Here is a 20,535-nt window from a genome sequence, read left to right on the forward strand (position 1 = left end):
AGTCACTAAGTGCTTTTAAAGGTGAGATTTGAGTTACAGAAGAAACGGGGATTATGGGAACCCCCAGGGAAAAGTTTTGTAGCTAAAGTTAAGAACAATTACACTATTAGTGAAGATGGAGCTGCTTCTGTTTCTGTGTGCTTTGATATGGCAAGAAGGAAAAACTGTTTCCAATGGTGGAAGAGAACTGGTTAATACCTGTAACAGGATCATTTGCTGTGAGACCTGGCTGACATGGGACAGGAAAAGTAGGCTGACTTGTCACCTATTACATAAAACAATGGCTTTGAAGCTCAGAAGTTCCTAAGGTTGCATTTTAACAGAAGAGAAAATTTGCAATGTTATTTGCGAGTTTTCATTAGGCAGTTAGAAGCGCAATCTGGAATTTTGGGTGATTTCCACTTCTCACTTAATTTTACGAATCTAATTTGTGCACATATTCTGAAATAGTATTCCCTCTGAATCCTTTTCTCCATCAGCTCTGGTCATGTGCCTGATCTGTGGTGTGAAGGACAACTCTTCAGTTCCTGTGCTCTGAAGCTGCAACGCTCTAAGGTGAGTGTTTGGATTGATTGCTTACATGGTGGGTTGGCAGTGAGGTTCTACACAGGCTGTAAGGTGAATGACAGCTGCCCACTGAAAAGAGGCAATGAAGAGTAACTGAGAGCAGGGGACATTGACCTGGTCAGAGTGGTAACAGAGGAGGAATGAGAGAGATTGCAGATTGGGGTAAACGTTACTTGGAGCAGAGAGCTCAGAAGGGTACATAGGAGGGAAGAAGGAGAAAGCATAGCAGGAGTAAGTGTGAGAGATGAACACAGAGCTTAGATAATGAAAAAAGGTTTCAGAAAAAGGCCAGCGATATCATGACCACCCACTCTGCTTGTGGACTGTTTGTAATCTCTATCAAGATTGTTTAATGTCATTTCCCGTCAGGGAGGACCATGCCAGGACCGCCAGACTCAAAAACAGTTACTTCCCCCAAGTAGTAAGACTGATCAACACCTCCACCCACTAGCCCACCCCTCCACACCCCCAACCAACCCTACTTTATCATTTATTTTTTAAAAAATGTTGAGGTACCACACGGAATAGGCCCTTCTGCCTAGCACTCCCCCAATTTAACCCTAGCCTAATCTCGGGACAATATACAATGACAATTAACCTTCCGACCAGTACATCTTTGCACTGTGGGAGGAAATCAGAGCACCTGGAGGACACCTACATAGAGAACATGCAAACTCCTTACTGACTGTGACAGGAATTGAACCTAGGTCACTGGTACTATAAGGCGTCATGCTAACCGCTATGCTGCCCTACGCTACTGTTCCTGTCAGGTCATGTACAAACTCTCCTGTACCTAGCACCACTTAGTGGACATACAATCAATTTTTCTAGAGAGTTATCATATACATTTTTTATTATTGTGTTCTTTATCTTACCGTTTTTGTGTTGCATTGGATCTGAAGTTATACATACACATGTTTTTCATTCTCCTTTACACTTGTGTACTGGAAATGACATTAAACAATCTTGATAGAGATTACAAAAAGCATAAAGCAGGAGAGATCAGTTGTGTGATGGACAATGGGGACAGCAAGAACGATGATGGGGAAATGGTGAAGGTCAGATGGGATACAGTGCAGACCGTGCGGGATTGCCTAGTCTCCATTACATTCTCATGATGACCAATTCATTCCCACCTTAAGTTTGAGGAACAGCATCCCATCTGTGTTTGGGCACACTACAGTCTGTTCAATGTTTAACACTCAATCTGTTCACTTTTCAGGGCAATTGCTGTGGAAGATGCCTGCAGGGGTGTACTCTTCAGTGCCGTACTGTGCCATCTTTGTTCTGCCAGTCCTCCTAATGGACGTCCCAGCTGTGGAGGGATATTTGTGCGCTGTAAGTCTAGCCTAAAAAAGAGGAGCACTTTGAAGTCTTCCCTTCCCTCACTGGGTGAGAATATATGGACAGTACTGTGCAAAGGTTTTCGGCACACATGTATAGCAAGGGTGCCTAATACTTTCACATGGTACTATATTGGTCAACGTGAAGTGGAGAGCAAGTTTGTAACTCTGGAGGGAGCGAAGGATGTTGGGAATGGCGAGGGTGGAGTGTCACAGTAGGGCTGAGAGACAGGTGTCAGAGAAGGAGTGCTGGGGGTGTTTGTTATTGGTGTGGGTTCAGACACACCCAGCCCTAGACACCAGGCAACATCATTTGATTCCAAACAGTTAATTTATTGATCATTACAGAACGTGTCTCTGGTGCTTCCTGTTCTTTCCATCTCTCTTCCCCTTACCTCAACCCTTTCCCTGCCCTCTTTCCACTCTCAGACCACAAAATAAACCCATATTAGAATCATGTTTATCGTCACTCACATATGTCATGAAACTTGTTTATTTTTCAGTAGTACAGTACAATACATAAAATAACCACAGTAATGTGCATAGGTCTTAGGCACCTTGTGTGCCCAATGATTGCACAGTACTGTATACATCATTTTATTTGTTTATTTAGAGACACAACATGGTAACAGGCCCTTCCAGCCCAACAAGCCTGCACCACACAATTAGACGCACGTGACCAATTAATCTACTAACCCATACGTCTTTGGACCGTGGGAGGAAACTGGAGAACCTGAAGGAAACTCACGTGGTCTTGAGAAGATCATACTAACTTCTTCGGTAGAAATTAAACCCGGGTTGTTGGCGCTCTAATAGGATTACGCTAACCACTGCATTACCATGCCACCCAACTCAATGCTGACCTCAAACCAATCTATTGGTACAATAAGAACTGAGTGTTTTCAGCTTCAGGTCTCTACTAACCCAGTTGATACAGCCAGTCAATAGAAGGTCTGATTGGTAATTGTGAGGGCCTAAATTATCAGCAAGGCAGTGGTAAAGTAGTAGCTGATGGATGTCCAATCTCAGGTGTGGATCCCTGTTTGGTTGCATCACCATCTGGTATGGAAGGGCCGGCTACTGCACAGGCTTGAAATAAGCTGCACAGAGTTGTAAACTTAGTCAACTCCAGCATAGGCACTAGCCTCTGTAGTATCCAGGGCATCATTGAGGAGCGATGCCTCAAAAAGATGACATCTATCATTAAGGACTCCCATCACCCAGGTCATGACTTGTCCTCATTGCTGCCATCAAGAAGGAGGTACAAAAGCCTGAAGTCACATACTCAACAATTGAGGAACAGCTTCTTCCCCTCTGCCATCCAATTTTTATAGGACATCATGATCTAAGTCACAATAATAGACAATTACTGTCTGTCTAAATTAATAACACACAAACAATTGTAATTTTCATTTCTTTATTGAACACATTGTTTAACCATTCACATTCCAGGCTGGAAAAAAATGTGAACCTTTGTATTTAATAACTGGTAGAACCTCCTTAAGCAGTAATAACCTCCACCAAATGTCTCCTGCAAATGCTGATCAGGCACACACGATGGCAAGAAAGAATTTTAGACCATTCCTCCATATAAAACTGTTCCAGTTCATCAATATTTCCCTCAATCTTTTTATGAGGCTTCCTTTTCCTTAAAAAGAATAAGGATACAACTAAATGCTCTTTTTATAGACCAATTTCTTTATTTACTGTTGATACTAAAATCCTATCTGAAGTTTTGGCCCATAGGATTGAAAATATTTTATCATCTGTTACTTCCGATAACCAAACTGGATTTATTAAAAATTGATATTCTCACTTTAATATTTGTCAGTTATTAAATGTTATTTATTCTCCTTCTAACATGATAAGAGAATGTGTGGTATCCCTAGATGCTGAGAAAGCTTTCAACAGAGTTGAATGGAATTATTTATTTAAAACTTTAACAAAAACTTTACAAAATTTGGACCTGTTTTCATTCAATGGATTAAATTACTTTATTTAGCTCTTTCCACTAGGTTATCACTAATTCTCATAATTCCAAACCATTTAAGCTTCACCGTGGCACTAGGCAAGGCTGTCCGTTGAGCCCTTTGCTTTTTGATCTGGCCTTAGAACCCTTAGCCAATACCTTTCGAGAATTTAATGATATCACCGGTATTTTAAGAAGAGACACTATTCACCAAGCCTTGCTGTAGGCTGATGATCTACTGCTATTTATTTCTGATGTTGAGACTTCGTTACCCCATGCGCTTTCTTTACTCTCCTGTTTTAGCCAGTTCTCAGGTTATAAGTTAAACCTACATAAAAGTGAACTTTTCCCTTTGAATAATTTGACACCAACAAATTCTAACCTTCCTTTTAAAATTGTGAGAAACCAATTTACCTCCTTAGGTTTAACAATCACTAAATACTATACGTGTCTATTTAAAGAAAACTTCCTTACTGTATTGAATCACGTAAAAAGGATACTATCAAATTGGTCACCTCTTTTGTTAATACTGATTGACTGAATTAACTCTGTCAAAATGAATATATTACCTAAATTTATATATCTTTTTCAGGCACTGCCTGTTTTTATTCCTAAATCTTTTTTTGGTTCTCTTGACTGTATTATATTTTCTTATATATGGAAGAATAAGCGTTCTAGATTAAATAAAATTCATTTTCAGGAAGATAAAAAGAATGGAGGATTAGCCTTACCAAACTTTAGATTTTATTATTGGGCAGTTAATATAAGAAATCTTACATTTTGGTTATATTGTAGTGGTGTGCTACACACAGCACTGGAATAACGACACGCAGACGATGAGTTGCAGTTGTGTAAAAGATTTATTCAAATTTCGCGGCCTCGCTTATAAGCCTTCCCATTTCCGCCCTCCCCGGGCGGGAATGCTGTAAGGGGACGCATATTCACAGTCCCTTCTCGCGTGTGGGCTTTTCCCCTTGCTGGTGAAGAAGGTCTGGCGCCCTTTTGTGAGCCGGTTCGAGTGCGCTGAAAAGTGGGTCACCACAATATTACATCAATCATGAGGATTGCCTGATGTGGGTTTTTTTTAGAAGCTAACTCTGTTAATAAATTTTCTATTATTTCTCCTCTTGAATCCTCACTTCTTTTGTCTCTGAGTAAGTTAACTGATAACCTGGTAGTTAAACACACTATGAGAATTTGGAGTATAGGGCCTCAACAAAAGTCCTCTACTTCCTGCGATCTCTAGCAGATGTTTTTGCAGTCTCCCAAGTTTGGCCGGTGGCTTTCAGTTCATCCAAAAGCCTACACCTCCAGGTTTGCTTTGGGCGACCTCTTCTTCTCTTCCCTTCTGGATTCCATTCGAGTGATTGTCGAGTGACATTCGACTGGCTCTTCCTCAAGGTGTGGCCAACCCATCTCCACTTCCTCCTCCTTATCTGGAATACAATGGGCTCTTGGTTTGCTCTCTTCCATAGGTCTAGGTTTGACACTCTGTCGTACCACTTGAGGCGAAGGATCTGCCAGAGGCATTTGTTGAGAAAGGTCTGGATCTTGTTGCAGCTGGTGTTAGTGATTCTCCATGTTTCGGATCCATTTAGCAGGATGGCTTTCACATTGGAGCTGAATATACGGAGCTTAGTTTTGACAGAGATGGCCGTAGATCTCCAAACAGGTCACAGGGTTGTGAAGGCACGTTGGGCTTTTCTGTTCCTTGCTCTGATGTCCTCATCTGTACCTCCTGATTTACTGATTTTGCTTCTGAGATAGGTGAATTTGTCTACATCTTCAACTATTTGTCCTTCAATCCGTAATGGCTCCTCTTGTGTGTTATTAATGTGTAGAACTTTGGTCTTCTCCTGACTGATCTTAAGGCCTACTCACTGTGAGGTCTCTTCCAAGGAATCTACTTTCTTCTGCATATCTTGAAGCCGGTATGAGAGAAGAGCGAGATCATCTGCAAATGCCAGGTCTTCCAATTTCCCTGTTAACGTTCACTGGATGCCTCTCTCTGAGCCAGCATAGGCTGTTCTTGTAGCCCAGTCGAGTACCACAAGAAAAAGTAGAGGTAACAGCAGGCATCCCTGTCTGACTCCAGTAGTGACCAGGAACTCTTCGGACAGTCTCACATTGTGGATGACCCTGCATGAGAGGCCATCATAAAGCTGCTTGATGATATTCACCATCTCTTCCAGTACACCATAGTGCCATAAGATGCTCCACATTGACTTTCTGTCCAGACTGTCAAATGCCTTCTCAAAATCAATAAAACACAAATATAGTGGAGCTTGCCATTCTATTGTCTGCTCCACAATGACTCTAAGTGTAGCTATCTGGTCAATGCATGATCTCTCTTTCCTGAACCCTGCCTGCTCATCTCCAAGTCTCTGGTCAATGGCGTCTTTCATCCGCTCCAAGATGACCCTGGTGAGAACTTTGCTAGGAATGGACAACAAGATGATCTCCCTCCACTTGCTACACAGTGAAAGATATCCAGATTTTGGCAGCTTCACAAGGAGGCCCTTCTTCCAATCTGATGGGATCTCTCCTGTTCTCCATATCAAATTCAGCAGTATATGTAAATGGTCCACCATAACCTCTCCACCCCTCTTTCAATGCTTCTGCAGGAATGTTGTCTTCTCCAACAGCCTTGCCGTTCTTCAGGCTTTTCAGGGCTTTTCGAATTTCTTGGTGATTTCACCTATATTGATGTTGAGTGGGTCTCCAGGCTCCAGGTTACGTGGGTTCTGTGGTGGTGGTCTATTCAATACTTTCTGGAAGTGTTCCTTCCATCTCGCCAGCTGATCTTCAACAGAAGTGAGCAGGTTGCCTGTTTTGTCTCCCAACAGGTCTGTTGAAATTGCTTTTCATCCCTCTCAAAAGTTTAGTTGTCATGTAGAGTGCTTTGAGGTCCCCTTTACTGGCCGCTGTTTCTGCTTGCTCTGCTATTTCATTGAAGTATGACCTCTTGTCCTTTCTGAGCTGTTTCTTCAACCTCTTTGGCCATCACGCTGTACCTGTTGGTGGTGATTTGTTTCTGTTGCCGGGTTTTGGCCTGATTCAACTCCTGTTTGAGCTTTTTCCTCTCCTCCACCTTCTGCCATGTCTCGTCCCTGATCCAAGGTTTACTGTTGACTGTTGGTCTTCCCAGTACTTCTTCGCAAGCTCCTACAGTGGCCTGCTTGAAGGTAATCCAGGCATGTTCCACTTTTCTCTCATCTTGTTCCTCTTTTTGAAGAGCCCCAAAGTGGTTTTGCAAGGCGATGTGGAAATCTTTCTTGTTCTCTTCCGTCTGTAGTTTTCTAACATCAAACTTTATTCGCATGTTCTATTGCTTCTTCTTGGCTGACAGCTTCACCTTCAGCTTTGCAACAACCAAATGGTGGTCAGATCCAATATCTGCTCCTCTTTTGGCTCTCACATCTTGCAATGAACTTCTCCAGTGCTGGCAGACTATGACGTGATCAATCTGGTTCTCTGTTTTTATGGTCAGGGGAGACCCAGGTTATCTTGTGGCAGCGTCGGTGGGGAAAGAGGGTACCTGCAGTGGTCAGTTCGTTGAAGGCACAGAAGTCGGTAAGGAGTTCTCCATTTTCATTCATATTCCCCAAACCATTCTGGCCCATCTCTCTCTCTGCCAGTGTTATCACTGCCTACTTTGGCATTCAGATCTCCCACGACGATCAACATATCTTGCTTAGGTACCTTTCCAACTACTGCTTGAAGCTGGGTGTAGAAGAGATCTTTTTCTTCTTCCTCTGCGTTGTTAGTTGGGGCGTAGCACAGGATAATGGAGACCTTCTGGAATTTGGACTCGAACCTGGCAGTGATGAGACGGTCAGACACTGGTTCCCATTCTATCAAACTTCTAGCTGCTTCTTTGGACAACATCAGGGCCATACCAGCCTCATGCAGGGCTTCCTCTTTTTCTTTGCTGGAATAGAGCAGAGTTTCTCCTGTCTGCAGTTTGGTATCACCAAAAGTATTCCACCTTGCTTCGCACATGCCCAGGAGTGTGAGGTGGTATCGGTTCATTTCCTTCACTGCCTGTGCGCACCTACCTGTCTCCCAAAGCGATGTCACGTTCCATGTTCCGATTAGGATAGATTTCTTCTGTGAGAGCAGCTTTGGAACCTCCATTATGGTTTTCCTCGGGTGAAGGAGGGTTGTCAGCCCTGCAGCTTCCTGACAGGTTTGGTTGCAGCGCATCATCAGCCTCCTGAATGGGGCCCTGCTTTTCCCGCGATCTGGGTTAGTGGTTGACAATCTCTTGACGGTTTCTGTAACAATTGCTTGTTTTACGTGAACAGGTTGTTAGCCCATTGCACAACCCCCAACCTGGAGGACCAGGGGTTTTCTGTCGGGGTCACCTTCCCCTAGGCGATGGCGTTTCCATGCTAACGAGCTCCACCTGCCCGGGTTTGAAATCAGAGTTTACCCTCTCCTAGATAGGCTGCAATCCAAGGCTAACGAGTCCTATCTACCCGGGTTTGGAATCGGAGTTCTTTCTCCTAGGCTATGTTGATTCGCGGCACCTTCTTCCATATTATCCGGTGCACCCCTCACACGAGGGATCCCCCATCCACCACCCAGGGGACGTGCCTCAATGCCGTGTAGCCCCAGCGTGAGGATGAGAATTTGGATACAATTCCGAAAATACTTTGACTTATTGAGATTTTCTCTTTCTAGTCCCATTTCTTCTAATTATTTTTTTAAACCATCTATGATTGATGTGGCTTTTAAAGAATGGGATAGATTAGGTATTAAATGCTTTCAGGACTTTCTTGTAGAGGGAAGTCTCTTTTTGTTTGAACAACTGTCAACTAAATATAGTTTACCCAAAACTCATTTTTTTCGATACCTGCAAATAAGAGATTTCTTATGGTCTCAAATAAGTACATTTCCTAAAAGTCCTGATAAGAATCTACTAGATGTAATTTTTAATTTGAAACCTTTTTATAATGGATCTATATCTAATATTTATAATATGCTGTTGGGAATGAGAAGTGTTCCTTTAGATAAAATTAAAAATCTCTGGGATCAACATTTACAGATTTTGAGGAAACTTGGAATCAAATTTTTAAATTGGTTAACACTTCATCATTATGTGCCGCCACTCTCTCCTACAATTTAAAGTGGTCCATAGGGCCCATATGACCAAGGATAGTTGTCTCATTTTTATTTAGATATATCTCCATATTGTGATAGATGTAATAATGGAGAAGCTTCACTCATTCATGTGTTTTGGACATGCTCAAGTCTTGGAAAATATTGGAGAGAAATATTTCAAACTTTCTGGATACTTTTTAAAGTAAACTTTAAGCCTAATCCTTTGAATACATTATTTGGTATTGTTGGAGGAAAGGATATTATTTTAGACTTGCACATTTTGGCTTTCATTTCTCTTATGGCTGGAAGGAGGCTCTTGCTTAAATGGAAAGATGCTATTTATGCTATTTCTCCTATTCATGCCCAATGGTTACATGATGAGATGTCATGTTTAAATTTAGAGAAATTTTGATGTTCAATCTCTGAATCTAGTCAAGACTTTCAAACATTGTGGGGACCTTTTCTGAATTATTTTCAAAACCTTTGATTTGCTGTTAAAGCACAGATGATAATTTTTTTTTCCCTTTTTCTCTTTACTAACCAGCTTCGGTCTTGGTAGTGGGTTAGATTTTTTTATATAATAAAATTACTATATTTCAATGTTACAAATTAATTAATCTATATGAGTATAGGGTAAGGAGCCTTTATATACAATGTAGTATAATGTATTGATATACATATTTTATCTTGTACTCTGTATTCTATGTAAATTAATAAAAATATTAGAAAGACAAAGACCATTCCTCCATATAAAACTGTTTCAGTTCATTAATATTTCTGGGATACTTTACATGAACAACCCTCTTCAGGTCAGGCCACAACACCTCAATTGGTTTAACATCTGGACTCTTACTTGGCCATCCCAAAACATGAATTTTCTTCTTTGTTAACCTTGTTGACCTTCTTTGTTGACTTATTTTTGTTTTACAGATCATTGTTATGTTGTATCATCCAACTTCTATTAAACTTCAGTTTATGGACCACTACCTTGAAATTCTTCTGTAAAAAGTCTTGATACAATTTGGAATTCACTATTCTCTCAATGATTACAAGCTGGCCAGGCCCTGAGGCAGCAAAGCAGCCCCAAACCTTGATGCTCCTTTCACCATGCTTCACAGTTGGGATGTGGTTTTGGTGTTGGGGTGCAATGCTCTTTTACTTCCAAACATAGCGATGTGCATTTCTGTCAAAAAGTTAAACTTTTGTGTCACCTGTCCAGGTGGTCTTTTGCAAACTTGACATGCGCAACAATGTTTTTTTGGAGAGCAGGGGTTTTCTCTGTGGTGTCCTTCCATGAACACCTTTGTAATTCAGTATTTTTCTTATAGTGGACATGTAACAGAGACTACAAATGGAGGAAATTCAGTACCATTGGTACTCTCCTTAGAAGTGGGCGGTCCTGCAAAAATCACAGTAAGAGCACAGCATGCAATGCTGAAGGAAATGAGAAAGAATCCAAACGTAAGCAAAGGGCCTGCAGAAATCTGGAACTTGCTGAAGTATCCACTATAAGAAAAACACGAACAAGAATGGTGTTCATGGAAGGACACCAAGGAGGAAACCTATGCTCTCCAAGGTTCAAGTTTGTAAAAGTCTACCTGGATGTTGCACAATGCTTCTGGGACAGTCTTCTATGGACAGATGAAACAAAAGTTGGAACTTTTTGGCAGAAATGCACACAGCTATGTTTGGAGGAAAAAGGCCACTGCACACCAACACCAAAATCTCATCCCAACTGTGAAGCATGGTGGAAGGAGCATTATGGCTTGGGGCTGCTTTGCTGCCTCAGGGCCTGGGCAGCTTGCAATCAGAATCAGGTTTATTATCACCGGCAGCAACAGTTCAATGCAATACATAATCTAGCAGACAGAGAGAAAAATAAAACAAAACATAATAAATAAACAAGTAAATCAATTATGTGTATTGAATGGTTTCAAAAAATGTGCAAAAACAGAAATACTGTATATTAAACAAAGTGAGGTAGTGTGCAAAGCTTCAATGTCCATTTAGGAATCGGATGGCAGAGGGGAAGAAGCTGTTCCTGAATCACTGAATGTGTGCCTTCAGACTTCTGTATTTCCTACCTGATGGTAACAGTGAGAAAAGGGCATGCCCTGGGTGCCAGAGGCCCTTAATAATGGATGCTGCCTTTCTGAGACACTACTCCCTCAAGATGCCCTGGGTACTTTGTAGGCTAGTGCACAAGATGGAGCTGACTAGATTTACAACCTTCTGCGAATTCTTTCGGTCCTGTGCAGTAGCCCCTCCATACCAGACAGTGATGCAGCCTGTCAGCATGGTCTCCACGGTGCACCTATAGAAGTGTTGAGTGTATTTGTTGACATGCCAAATCTCTTTAAACTCCTAATAAAGTATAGCCCCTGTCTTGCAGCCTTTATGACTACATCAATATTTTGGGACCAGGTTAGATCCTCAGAGATCTTGACGCCCAGGAACTTGAAGCTGCTCACTCTCTACTTCTGATCCCTCTATGACATATGTGTTCCTTCGTCTTACCCTTCCTGCAGTCCATAATCAGCTCTTTCATCTTCCTGACATTGAATGCCAGGTTGTTGCTGCGGCACCACTCCACTAGTTGGCATATCTCACTCCTGTACGCCCTGTCATCACCAGCTGAGATTCTACCAACAATGGTTGTATTGTCAGCAAATTTGTAAATAGTATTTGAGCCATGCCTAGCCATACAGTCATGTGTATACAGAGAGTTGAGGGAACAATGAATTCAGAATTGTATCACTTGACGGGAATGTCAGGGTAGCAGTCTGTCACCTGAACCTTAATTGAAGTTGGATGATGCAATGATCTGAAACAGGAGTAAATCAACACAGTGGTTTAAAATGGAGAAAATTCATGGTTTAGAATGGCCAAGTCAGTGCAGACTTTATCCCAACAGAGATGCTGTGGCATGACCTGGAGAGGGCTGTTTATGCAAGGTACCCCAGAGATATTGATGAACTGAAACAGTTTATATGGAAGAATGGTCTAAAATTCCTGCTCGCTACTGTGCATGTCTGATCAGCAGCTGCAGGAAACATTTGGTAGAGGTCATGGCTGCTAAAGGAGGTTCTACCAGTTATTAAATACAAAGATACACACGTTTACTAGCCTGGACTGTGAATGATTAAACAATATGTTCAATGAAGACATTAGAAGTGCAATTCTCTGTGTGTTATCAGGTTAAGCAGTCTGTGTTTATCTATTATTGTGACTTAGATGAAGATCAGACCACATTTTATAAGTAATTAATGCAGAAAGCCCAGGTAATTGCAAAGGGTTCACAGTCTTGTTCTTGCAACTGTATACATCCCAAATAAGTATTCTAAAGGAAAGATGACACAGTATGGCTAACAGGAGAAGTCAAAGCTAATATAAAAGCCAAAGAGAGGGCATATAATAGAGCAAAAATTAGTGGGAAGTTAGAGGATTGGGAAGCTTTTAAAATCCTACAGAATACAACTAAAAACGTCATTAAGGAGGTAAAGATGGAATACAAAAGTAAGCTAGCCAGTAATATTAAAGAGGATACCAGAAGTTTCTTCAGATACATAAAGTGTAAAAGAGGGGTGAGAGTGGCTATCGGTCCACTGGAAAGTAATGCTGGAGAGGTAGCAATGGAGGACAAGGAAATGGCAGACAAACTGATAAGTATTTTGCATCAGTCTTCACTGTGGAAGACATTGTGGTGGAAGGTCCAGGTGTCAAGTGTCATGAAGTGTGTGAAGTTACCAGAACTAGAGAGATGGTTCTTGGGAAACTGAAAGGTCTGAAGGTAGATAAGTCACTTGGACCAGATGGTACATCCCAGAATTCCAATAGAGGTGGCTGAAGAGATTGTGGAGGCAATTGTAATTATCTTTAAAGAATCTCTGGGTTCTGGAATGGTTCTGGAAGACTGGAAAATTGTAAATACCATTCCACTCTTCAAGAAATGAGAGAGGCAGAAGAAAGGAAACTACAGGCTAATTAGTCTGACTTCAGTGGTTGGGAAGATGTTGGAGTTGATCAGCAAGGATGAGGACTCAGGATACTTGAAGGCACGTGATAAAATAGACCATAGTCAGCATTGTTTCATGAAGCTACAAGCCCAAGGTATTACAGAAATGATTCCAGCATGGATAAAGCAGCGGGTGACTGGTAGGAGGCAAAGAGTGGAATAAAGGGAGCCTTTTCTGGTTGGCTGTCAATGAATAGTGGTGATCTACAGGGTTCTGTGTTGGGACTAATTCTTTTTATGTTGTATGTCAGTGATTTCGATGACATAATTGGTGGCTTTGTTGCAAAGTCTGCAGATGATACAAAGATTGGTTGAGGGGCAGGTAGTTTTGAAGGAGTAGAGAGGCTACAGAAGGGCTTGGTCAGGTTAGGAGAACAGGCAACGCGATGGTAGTGTATGGTCCTACACTTTGGTAGAAGAAATAGAAGGGTTGACTATTTCCTAAGTGGAAAGAAAGTACAAAAAACTGAGGTGCAAAGAGACTAAGGAGTCCTTGTGCATGATTCCCCAGAAGTTAATTTGCGGGTTGAGTCTGTAGTGCGGAAGGCAAATGCAATGTTAGCATTCATTTCAAGAGGGCTAGATTATAAAAGCAAGGATGTAATGTTGAGAATTTGTAAAGCACTGGTGAGGCCTCACTTGGAGTATTGTGAGCAGTTTTGGGCCCTTTATCTTAGAAAGGCTGTGCTGAAACTGGAGAGGGTTCAAAGGAGGTTCACAAAAATTGTTCCAGGATTGAAGAGCAATTGATGTTTCTGGGCCTATACTCACTGGAATTCAGAAGAATGAGGGGTGACTTCATTGAAACCTATTAAATGGCGAAAGGCCATGATAGAGTGGAGGTGGAGAGGTTGTTTCCTATGGTGGGAATGTCTAAGTCTAGAGGACGCAGCCTCAGAATTGAGGGGCATCTGTTTAGAAAGGAGATGAGGAGGAATTTCTTTAATCAGAGAGTGGTGAATCTGTGGAATTCATTGCCACAGCCAGCTGTGGAGACTGAGTCTTTATGTATATTTAAGGCAGAGTATGATGGATTCTTGATTAGTCAGAGCATGAAGGGATATGGGGAGAAGGTGGAAGATTGGGTCTGAGAGGAAATTTGGATCAGCCTAATTCTGCTTCTCTATCTAATGGTCTTATGGGCTTCACAAATACAGCATATTTCACAACATATGCAGGTGATATTAAACCTGATTCTGTAAATCCTATAATTGACCCAAAAAAAAGTAATGGAAGTTTACATTGGGCAAGATGGAATCACAGTCTCATGGAGACAGGTCATTTGATTGAACTTGTCCATGCTGATCAAGGTGTTAGCCTGAGCTAGTTGCATTTGCCTGTGTGTGGCCCATATCCCTTGGGGTTCCCAACCTTTTTTATACCATGGACCAATACCATTAATCAAGGTTGGGAACCCTTGCTCTAAACCTTTCCTATCCATATAAGGTTGAGGGGAGATCTGATAGTGTACAAAATATCTTTTCCCAGGATTGAAATGTCTAATACCAGAGGGGCTAAATTCAAATGAGATTTGAGGAGTAAACTCTTTAAAACAGAGTGGTGGGTGCCTGGAATGTGCTGCCTAGAGTGGTGGTAGAGGCAGATACATTATAGACTTTGAACAAGTGTTTTGATAGGCACCTGAACGTGAGGAAAATAGAAGGATATGGACAATCTGAAGGCAGAAAGTATTAGTTTAGTTGGCCATTTGCTTTCTAATGTAATTGGTAATGTTTTCAGCCCCAACATTGATGGCTGAAGAGCCTGTTCCTGAGCTCTACATTTTGTATTCTATCCATGAACCTGCCCAAGTGTTGTCATTGAGTCCTATGTCCAATATAACCAATGTGCAAATTACACAACTCCTCCCATATTGGTTGGGAATAAATAATTCAATGGTCTAATGGTCCTTTTCCTTTAAAAGACCTGCATTTTCCTGAATATGTAAACTCCAATTGTGTGTTGAAGCAAAAACTGTCTAATCTACACTGTTGAGTACTTTTTCATTTACTGTTTTTTCAAATTATAGTATTTTGGTTTCCTCTTTTATTGTAATCCATCAACTCTATTGGGTTATCACAATAGTAAGAACTTTGTTCTGGTATTTGTTCTGTGTCATCTCTGCATGGAGTTTTATTACCCAGTGCTCATACAAGAAACAGCAGCATAATATGAAAGGTTAGGAATAATGGATATGTTTGCTTCCACAGTACACCAACAGCACCCCCAACACCAGCATGATCTTCGATGACCTCCCATCCATGTTTGGCTATGAGCTTCAAAAGGATGGATTGCTGGTAGGTTTATTCTTTTACTGAAGAAAGGAATGCAAGGGGCAAGCGTGTATTTTCACAGTGACTTCACTATCTTGAGGCACCCCAAACACTTCATAGCCGACGATAAGTGAAGAGGAAAGATCAAATGAAGAAGCTGTTATGCAGAACATAGAAAAGGGACTGAGCTAAAGCTAACAAATTTCTCGTCGCATGCTGGTGATAATAAGCCTGATTCTGAACAGAAGGCAAATATGAGCGGTTTGATCACCTGACTTTTTCAATATTTTTTTTTCCCTTCCCAATTAAGGTCACTACTGAGATACTGGTTTATGATTACTTCAAAAGTTTCATACTGTCACATTCACTGTGGGAAAATATTGTAATGGGATGTATTTTAATTTTCTTTTATTATTTAGATATAAATTATGAAACAGTCCTTTCCAGCCCAATGAGCCACACCATCCAGCAACCCACCTGTTTAACCCTAGCCTCATCACAGGACAATTTACAATGACCAATTAACCTACTAACCTGCACCTTACTTGGATCGGAGCTCCCAAAGAAATCCCATGGACTCACGGGGGGTGGACATGCAAACTCCTTGCAGACAGTGCTGGAGTTGAACTCTGAGCTCTGTGGTGCCCACAGTAAAGTGCATGCATTTGGATCACAAGATCAGAATCAGGTTTAATGTCACTGGCATATGTCGTGAAATTTGTTAACTTTGCATTAACAGTACAATGCAATAAATGATAATAGATGGAGGGTTCAGGTTCATCTCCAGACACTGGAGCAGCTTGGCAGCTAATAGACTGCTGCACTGCAGCGGATGCCTTTCTTTTAATGCAAATTCAAAATGAAAATAGTCCTACTGTTCAGAAAAGAGCAGGTGCATTCTCCTTAGAATAAGGCTTAATACTTGGATCTCAGTCGATCCAAATCTATGTTATCCAGTCATTGTAAATTGACTGCATTCCCTTTGTTAGAGAAGTGTATTTCAACAGTCTGTGGTTAACACCGAAGTACCTTGGAAAGTCTGGGGCTTATAAGTACTGCTGTTTAAATCTAATCAGTATCTGCATGCTTCAAGAGAATTGCTTTACTAATTGTCTTTAAGTGAAAGTAATAATAAGTGGTGTTGCACCTGACTTACTTCAGCTGATGAAACAGTGAGGAATAGGCCCTTCCAGCCCTCCGAGCCATACCGCCCAGCAACCCCTGGTTTAACCCTAGCCTAATCACAGGACAGTTTACAATGACCAATTAACCTAACAACCGGTACGTCTTTGGAATGTGGGAGGAAACTGGAGCACCTGGAGGAAACTCATGGGCTGACCAGGAGAACAGGCAGTGGTGGGAATTGATCCTGGGTCATTGATACTGTAAAACGTTGTGCTAACCCAGGCATGGGCAAACTACGGCCCGGGGGCCATATGCGGCCCGTTAAGCTTTTTAATCTGGCCCGCAGAACTTGATGAAATTATATTAATAAACCTTGTTAATGTTTTTTCCCCGCAATTCTGGCGTTTTCCCAATAGATGACGCACTCTATATACATTGACCTTTGTTGAGGTGCAGCGTATTACTCCACATTTGCGCTTTACTCTTTGTTCGCCTCGACCTATTTGTGTGAACAGACGTTCAGCGTCATGAACATCAACAAAGCCAGCCACAGATCCAAGTTAACTGACCAACACCTCAGAACCATCCTGAGCATCGCCACAACCAAACTAAATCCAGACTTTGATGCGCTGGCTAAAAAGGGAGACCAACAACACTGTTCCCACTGAAATTAAAAATAAGTTTCTTCATTGTGTTATGTAAAAAAATGCATTTGAAAATATTTTTTTCAATAAGCCTTACATGTTACATGTCATTTCTGTTAAGTGATGGACATGAGTAGTGCGCAGGTGCACGTACGTTCTCAAAATAAAAAATGTGCTCCAGATCAAATAACGCGCTCCGCATACTGGCGCGCTGTCACTGTTCTGTCCTTGTGCTGGTCGTTGTTGAGTTTTGGCACAGGGGACAATTGAATAAGAAGGAGCAGGACAAGTAGACCTGCATCTCCTACCGTTTTTGAAATAAAGACAGTCAGGAGGAGAGTGATGATGATAATATCTTGAAGGATAACAGAATTTTCAGTGCTTTAAAATAATAACTGTTACTATTAAAAAAAGCTGTATTTTATTCATTTAATTTTCAGTGTCAAAGACAGATATTTTGTTGTAATGCATTTGTTCATTTTCAATTGAAATTAAAGCACATGTTTTCTACATATCCCATGATACTTTTATTTTCTCTTATGAGGTGTATTACCAAAACACTCCGTCCATCTGCTCCTGGTCCGGCCCCCTGTCAAATTTTAGAACCCTTTGTGGCCCACAAGTCAAAAAATTTGCCCACCCCTGAGTTAGTCAATGTAAAATGGAATTATCGAAAGCCAGACAAAAACTCGAAGTGCAGTGAAACTCAGGGACTCTGGGTTCACTAGATCTAGAGCTTCCTCCAATCAGAAGCTACAGGACTGTTCAAAATTAACCCTTAATTATGTGAACATGGTTCGCTCTCATGAATAGCTTTCTGATTAGGAAATAAAAGTTTCCCATGTGAAGTTAATGTTTTTTTTAACCCCTTCTAGGGATACTTGGTATTTGCAAAGCCAGAGAATGCTTGTGAGCCCATCGCCCCACCTCCTTCAAACACCACCATTTTGGATTTTATTGTTGTGATTCGCCGATATGGATGCAGTTTTGATGTCAAGGTATATAACACATCAAGCTGGATTGAGACTGTTTCCTAATTAAACCTATATATTCTGGTAGTTGGAATACAGTGGAATCTGGTTAATTATGACACATGGGGACCAGTACTGAGTGGCTCTCCCAGTTAGCTGGTTTTGTGGAAATAGTTAAAATGGTATAAAATAAACTACCATTAACTGAGTAAAAAATTATGCATTTAACTGAAATATAGAACAAATTAGAACACTACCACAAAGTACTATAAAATTGTATTAGTTCCTAATAATTATCAACAGAGAATTCATCAGATTTACGCTGTCATCTTCTGCTTTTTGAATCAGCCTCTGTTGGCCCAAATAGATAGCATAACACAAGCACACACAACATACGTTGTTTAAAAACTGTTTGCTCTAAGAAAGGCGCAGTGGTTAACTACCATTGTAAGTGCATGCAACTGACACTAGATAGGAACAGTCTCCTGGTGTCCCAAATAAACAAAGGGAATCCCTGCTATTTTCTTGATTAGTTTTTATTTTTTAAGAGTTGTCTCTCTGATCTAAAGGGAGTAATTCAAGTTTGCCCATTTAACTCTAATCCTTTATTCTTGAGATCATAATTCATTCTTTTCTTTTTTCACTTTCCCATATATTCTCATAGAACAATACAGCAAAGGAACAGGTGATTCGGCAAACAGTCTTGTGCCGAACCAAGTAAAGAGTAAAACAAAAACACCCAAACACTAATCCCTCCCACCTACGCTATGCAATGTCCATTTCCCTCCATCTTTCTCATGTTCAGGTGCCTATGGAAATAACTCTTAAATGCTTCTAATGTATTTGCCTCTGCCACCATTCCAGGTACCACATTCTAGGCGTCCACCACTCTCTGAGTAAAAAAACTTACCCTTCACATCCCCCTTGAACCTACCCTTCAATGCATGTCCTCTGGTATTAAGACATTTCTACCCTGGGTAACAGATACAGAGTCTACTCTATCTATGCCTTTATAAACCTCTATCAGATCTCCCCTCAGCCTCTGTTGCTCCAGAGCAAACAACCCAAGTTTATCCAACTTCTTATGATAACACCTGCCTTCTAACCCAGGCAGTATCCTGGTAAACCTTTCTGCACCCTCTCCAAAGCCTTAACATCCTTCCTATAGTGGGACAACCAGAACTGTATGCAGGACTCCAGATGTGGCCTAAGTAGAGTCTCATGAAGTTGCAACATATGGTCTTGACTTTTACTGACTTTACTTGACTTTCATTGCCTGGACCGGGGGGGGGGACACGACTCACTGCCTTGACTAATAAAAGCAAGCAGTCTATAAGGCTTCTTAATCACCCTATTGACCTGTGTAGCCACTTTCAAGAAGCTATGAATTTGAATCCCAACATCTCTCTGCTCAGACCTCTGGATCTTGCTCTTATGTGTACTGTCTCCTTGCATTTGCCCTACCAAGGTACAACACCTCAAATTTGTCTGGGTTAAACTCCATATGCCATTTCACTGTGCATATCTATGTGCTGTGCTCCTTGCCAGTCTTCTACACTATCCACAACTCCACCAATCTCGGTATCATCCACAAAATTATTAACCCATTCAGGTCATTTCGTACACCACAAACAGCAGAGCTCCCAGCACAGATCTCTGCAGAATACCACTAATTGCAGACCTCCAGTTCAAATCAGTCCCTTCAACCACTACCCTCTGACTTCTATGCAGAAGCTAGTTCTGGATTTACACACATTCCCGTGGCTGAAGCCAGACTAATGTTTGAGGTAGATCTGGCAAGTTTTTCTCTCTTTTGAAATCTGTGGCTCTGTTCATAAACTTCATGGACTGTATGATTTATTATTTTATTTTAGTTGCTTTGTTAACCTATGCTACCATTTATTTTATTTGGAGATATAATGCGGAAGACGCTCAAAGAGTCACACCATCCAACTACCCACCTATTTAACCTTAGCCTAATCACAGGACAGTTTATAATGACCAATTAATCTACTAACCAGTATGACTTTGGAATGTGGGTAGAAGCCAGCTCACTTGGAGGAAATCCACACAGGTCATGGGGCAAATGTACAAACTCCTTACAGACAGCGCTGGAATTAAAATCTGAACTCCGAAATGCCCTGAGCTGTAATAGCACCATGCTAACCGCTGTGTTACTGTGGCGTCCATTTCCAAGACATGTACAACTTAACTCTGGCTTTCTCTCCGTTTGCATCCAGGATTTCATTGCACCAGCCTGTAATGCCCTCCTGGTCTTTTGCTCTCTTTCTCTTCCTCATTGTTTCCTTCATTTTCATTGGCTTGCAGAGTTTGAGATTATAGGCTCAGCTCCAGATTTCTAATGTACATCATAAGCAGCGGTGCTCTGTCTTCTCACCCAACTCAGAACAGTAGCCAGTGCACAATTACCATTTTTATCTCTTAATACGCTGTCACTTTGTCCCAAGGGCAGGGTTGAATTGTTGTTGGCAAGCCACTTGCCTAGTGCTCTATTGAAGTTG

The 20,535-nt window shown here is 41.3% G+C and overlaps 1 protein-coding gene across 3 annotated transcripts in view; it reads left to right on the forward strand.

The window, feature by feature from the left end:
• LOC132397043 (E3 ubiquitin-protein ligase RNF167-like) overlaps positions 1–20,535 on the forward strand; it is a 184,316-nt gene that overhangs the window by 32,866 nt on the left and 130,915 nt on the right. The window contains exons 2-5 of one of the 3 annotated variants that reach the window (XM_059975288.1): positions 480–555; positions 1,790–1,905; positions 15,211–15,297; positions 17,918–18,040. In XM_059975288.1, the coding sequence (XP_059831271.1) occupies positions 1,807–1,905; positions 15,211–15,297; positions 17,918–18,040 (309 nt within the window). In that variant the 5' untranslated portion in view covers positions 480–555; positions 1,790–1,806. Of the gene's footprint in view, positions 1–479; positions 556–1,789; positions 1,960–15,210; positions 15,298–17,917; positions 18,041–20,535 lie in introns of those variants that run through there. The other 2 variants (XM_059975289.1, XM_059975290.1) reach the window with 2 other exon arrangements.

Source organism: Hypanus sabinus, chromosome 7 (genome assembly GCF_030144855.1).
Source record: "Hypanus sabinus isolate sHypSab1 chromosome 7, sHypSab1.hap1, whole genome shotgun sequence".
Classification (NCBI taxonomy): Eukaryota; Metazoa; Chordata; class Chondrichthyes; order Myliobatiformes; family Dasyatidae; genus Hypanus; species Hypanus sabinus.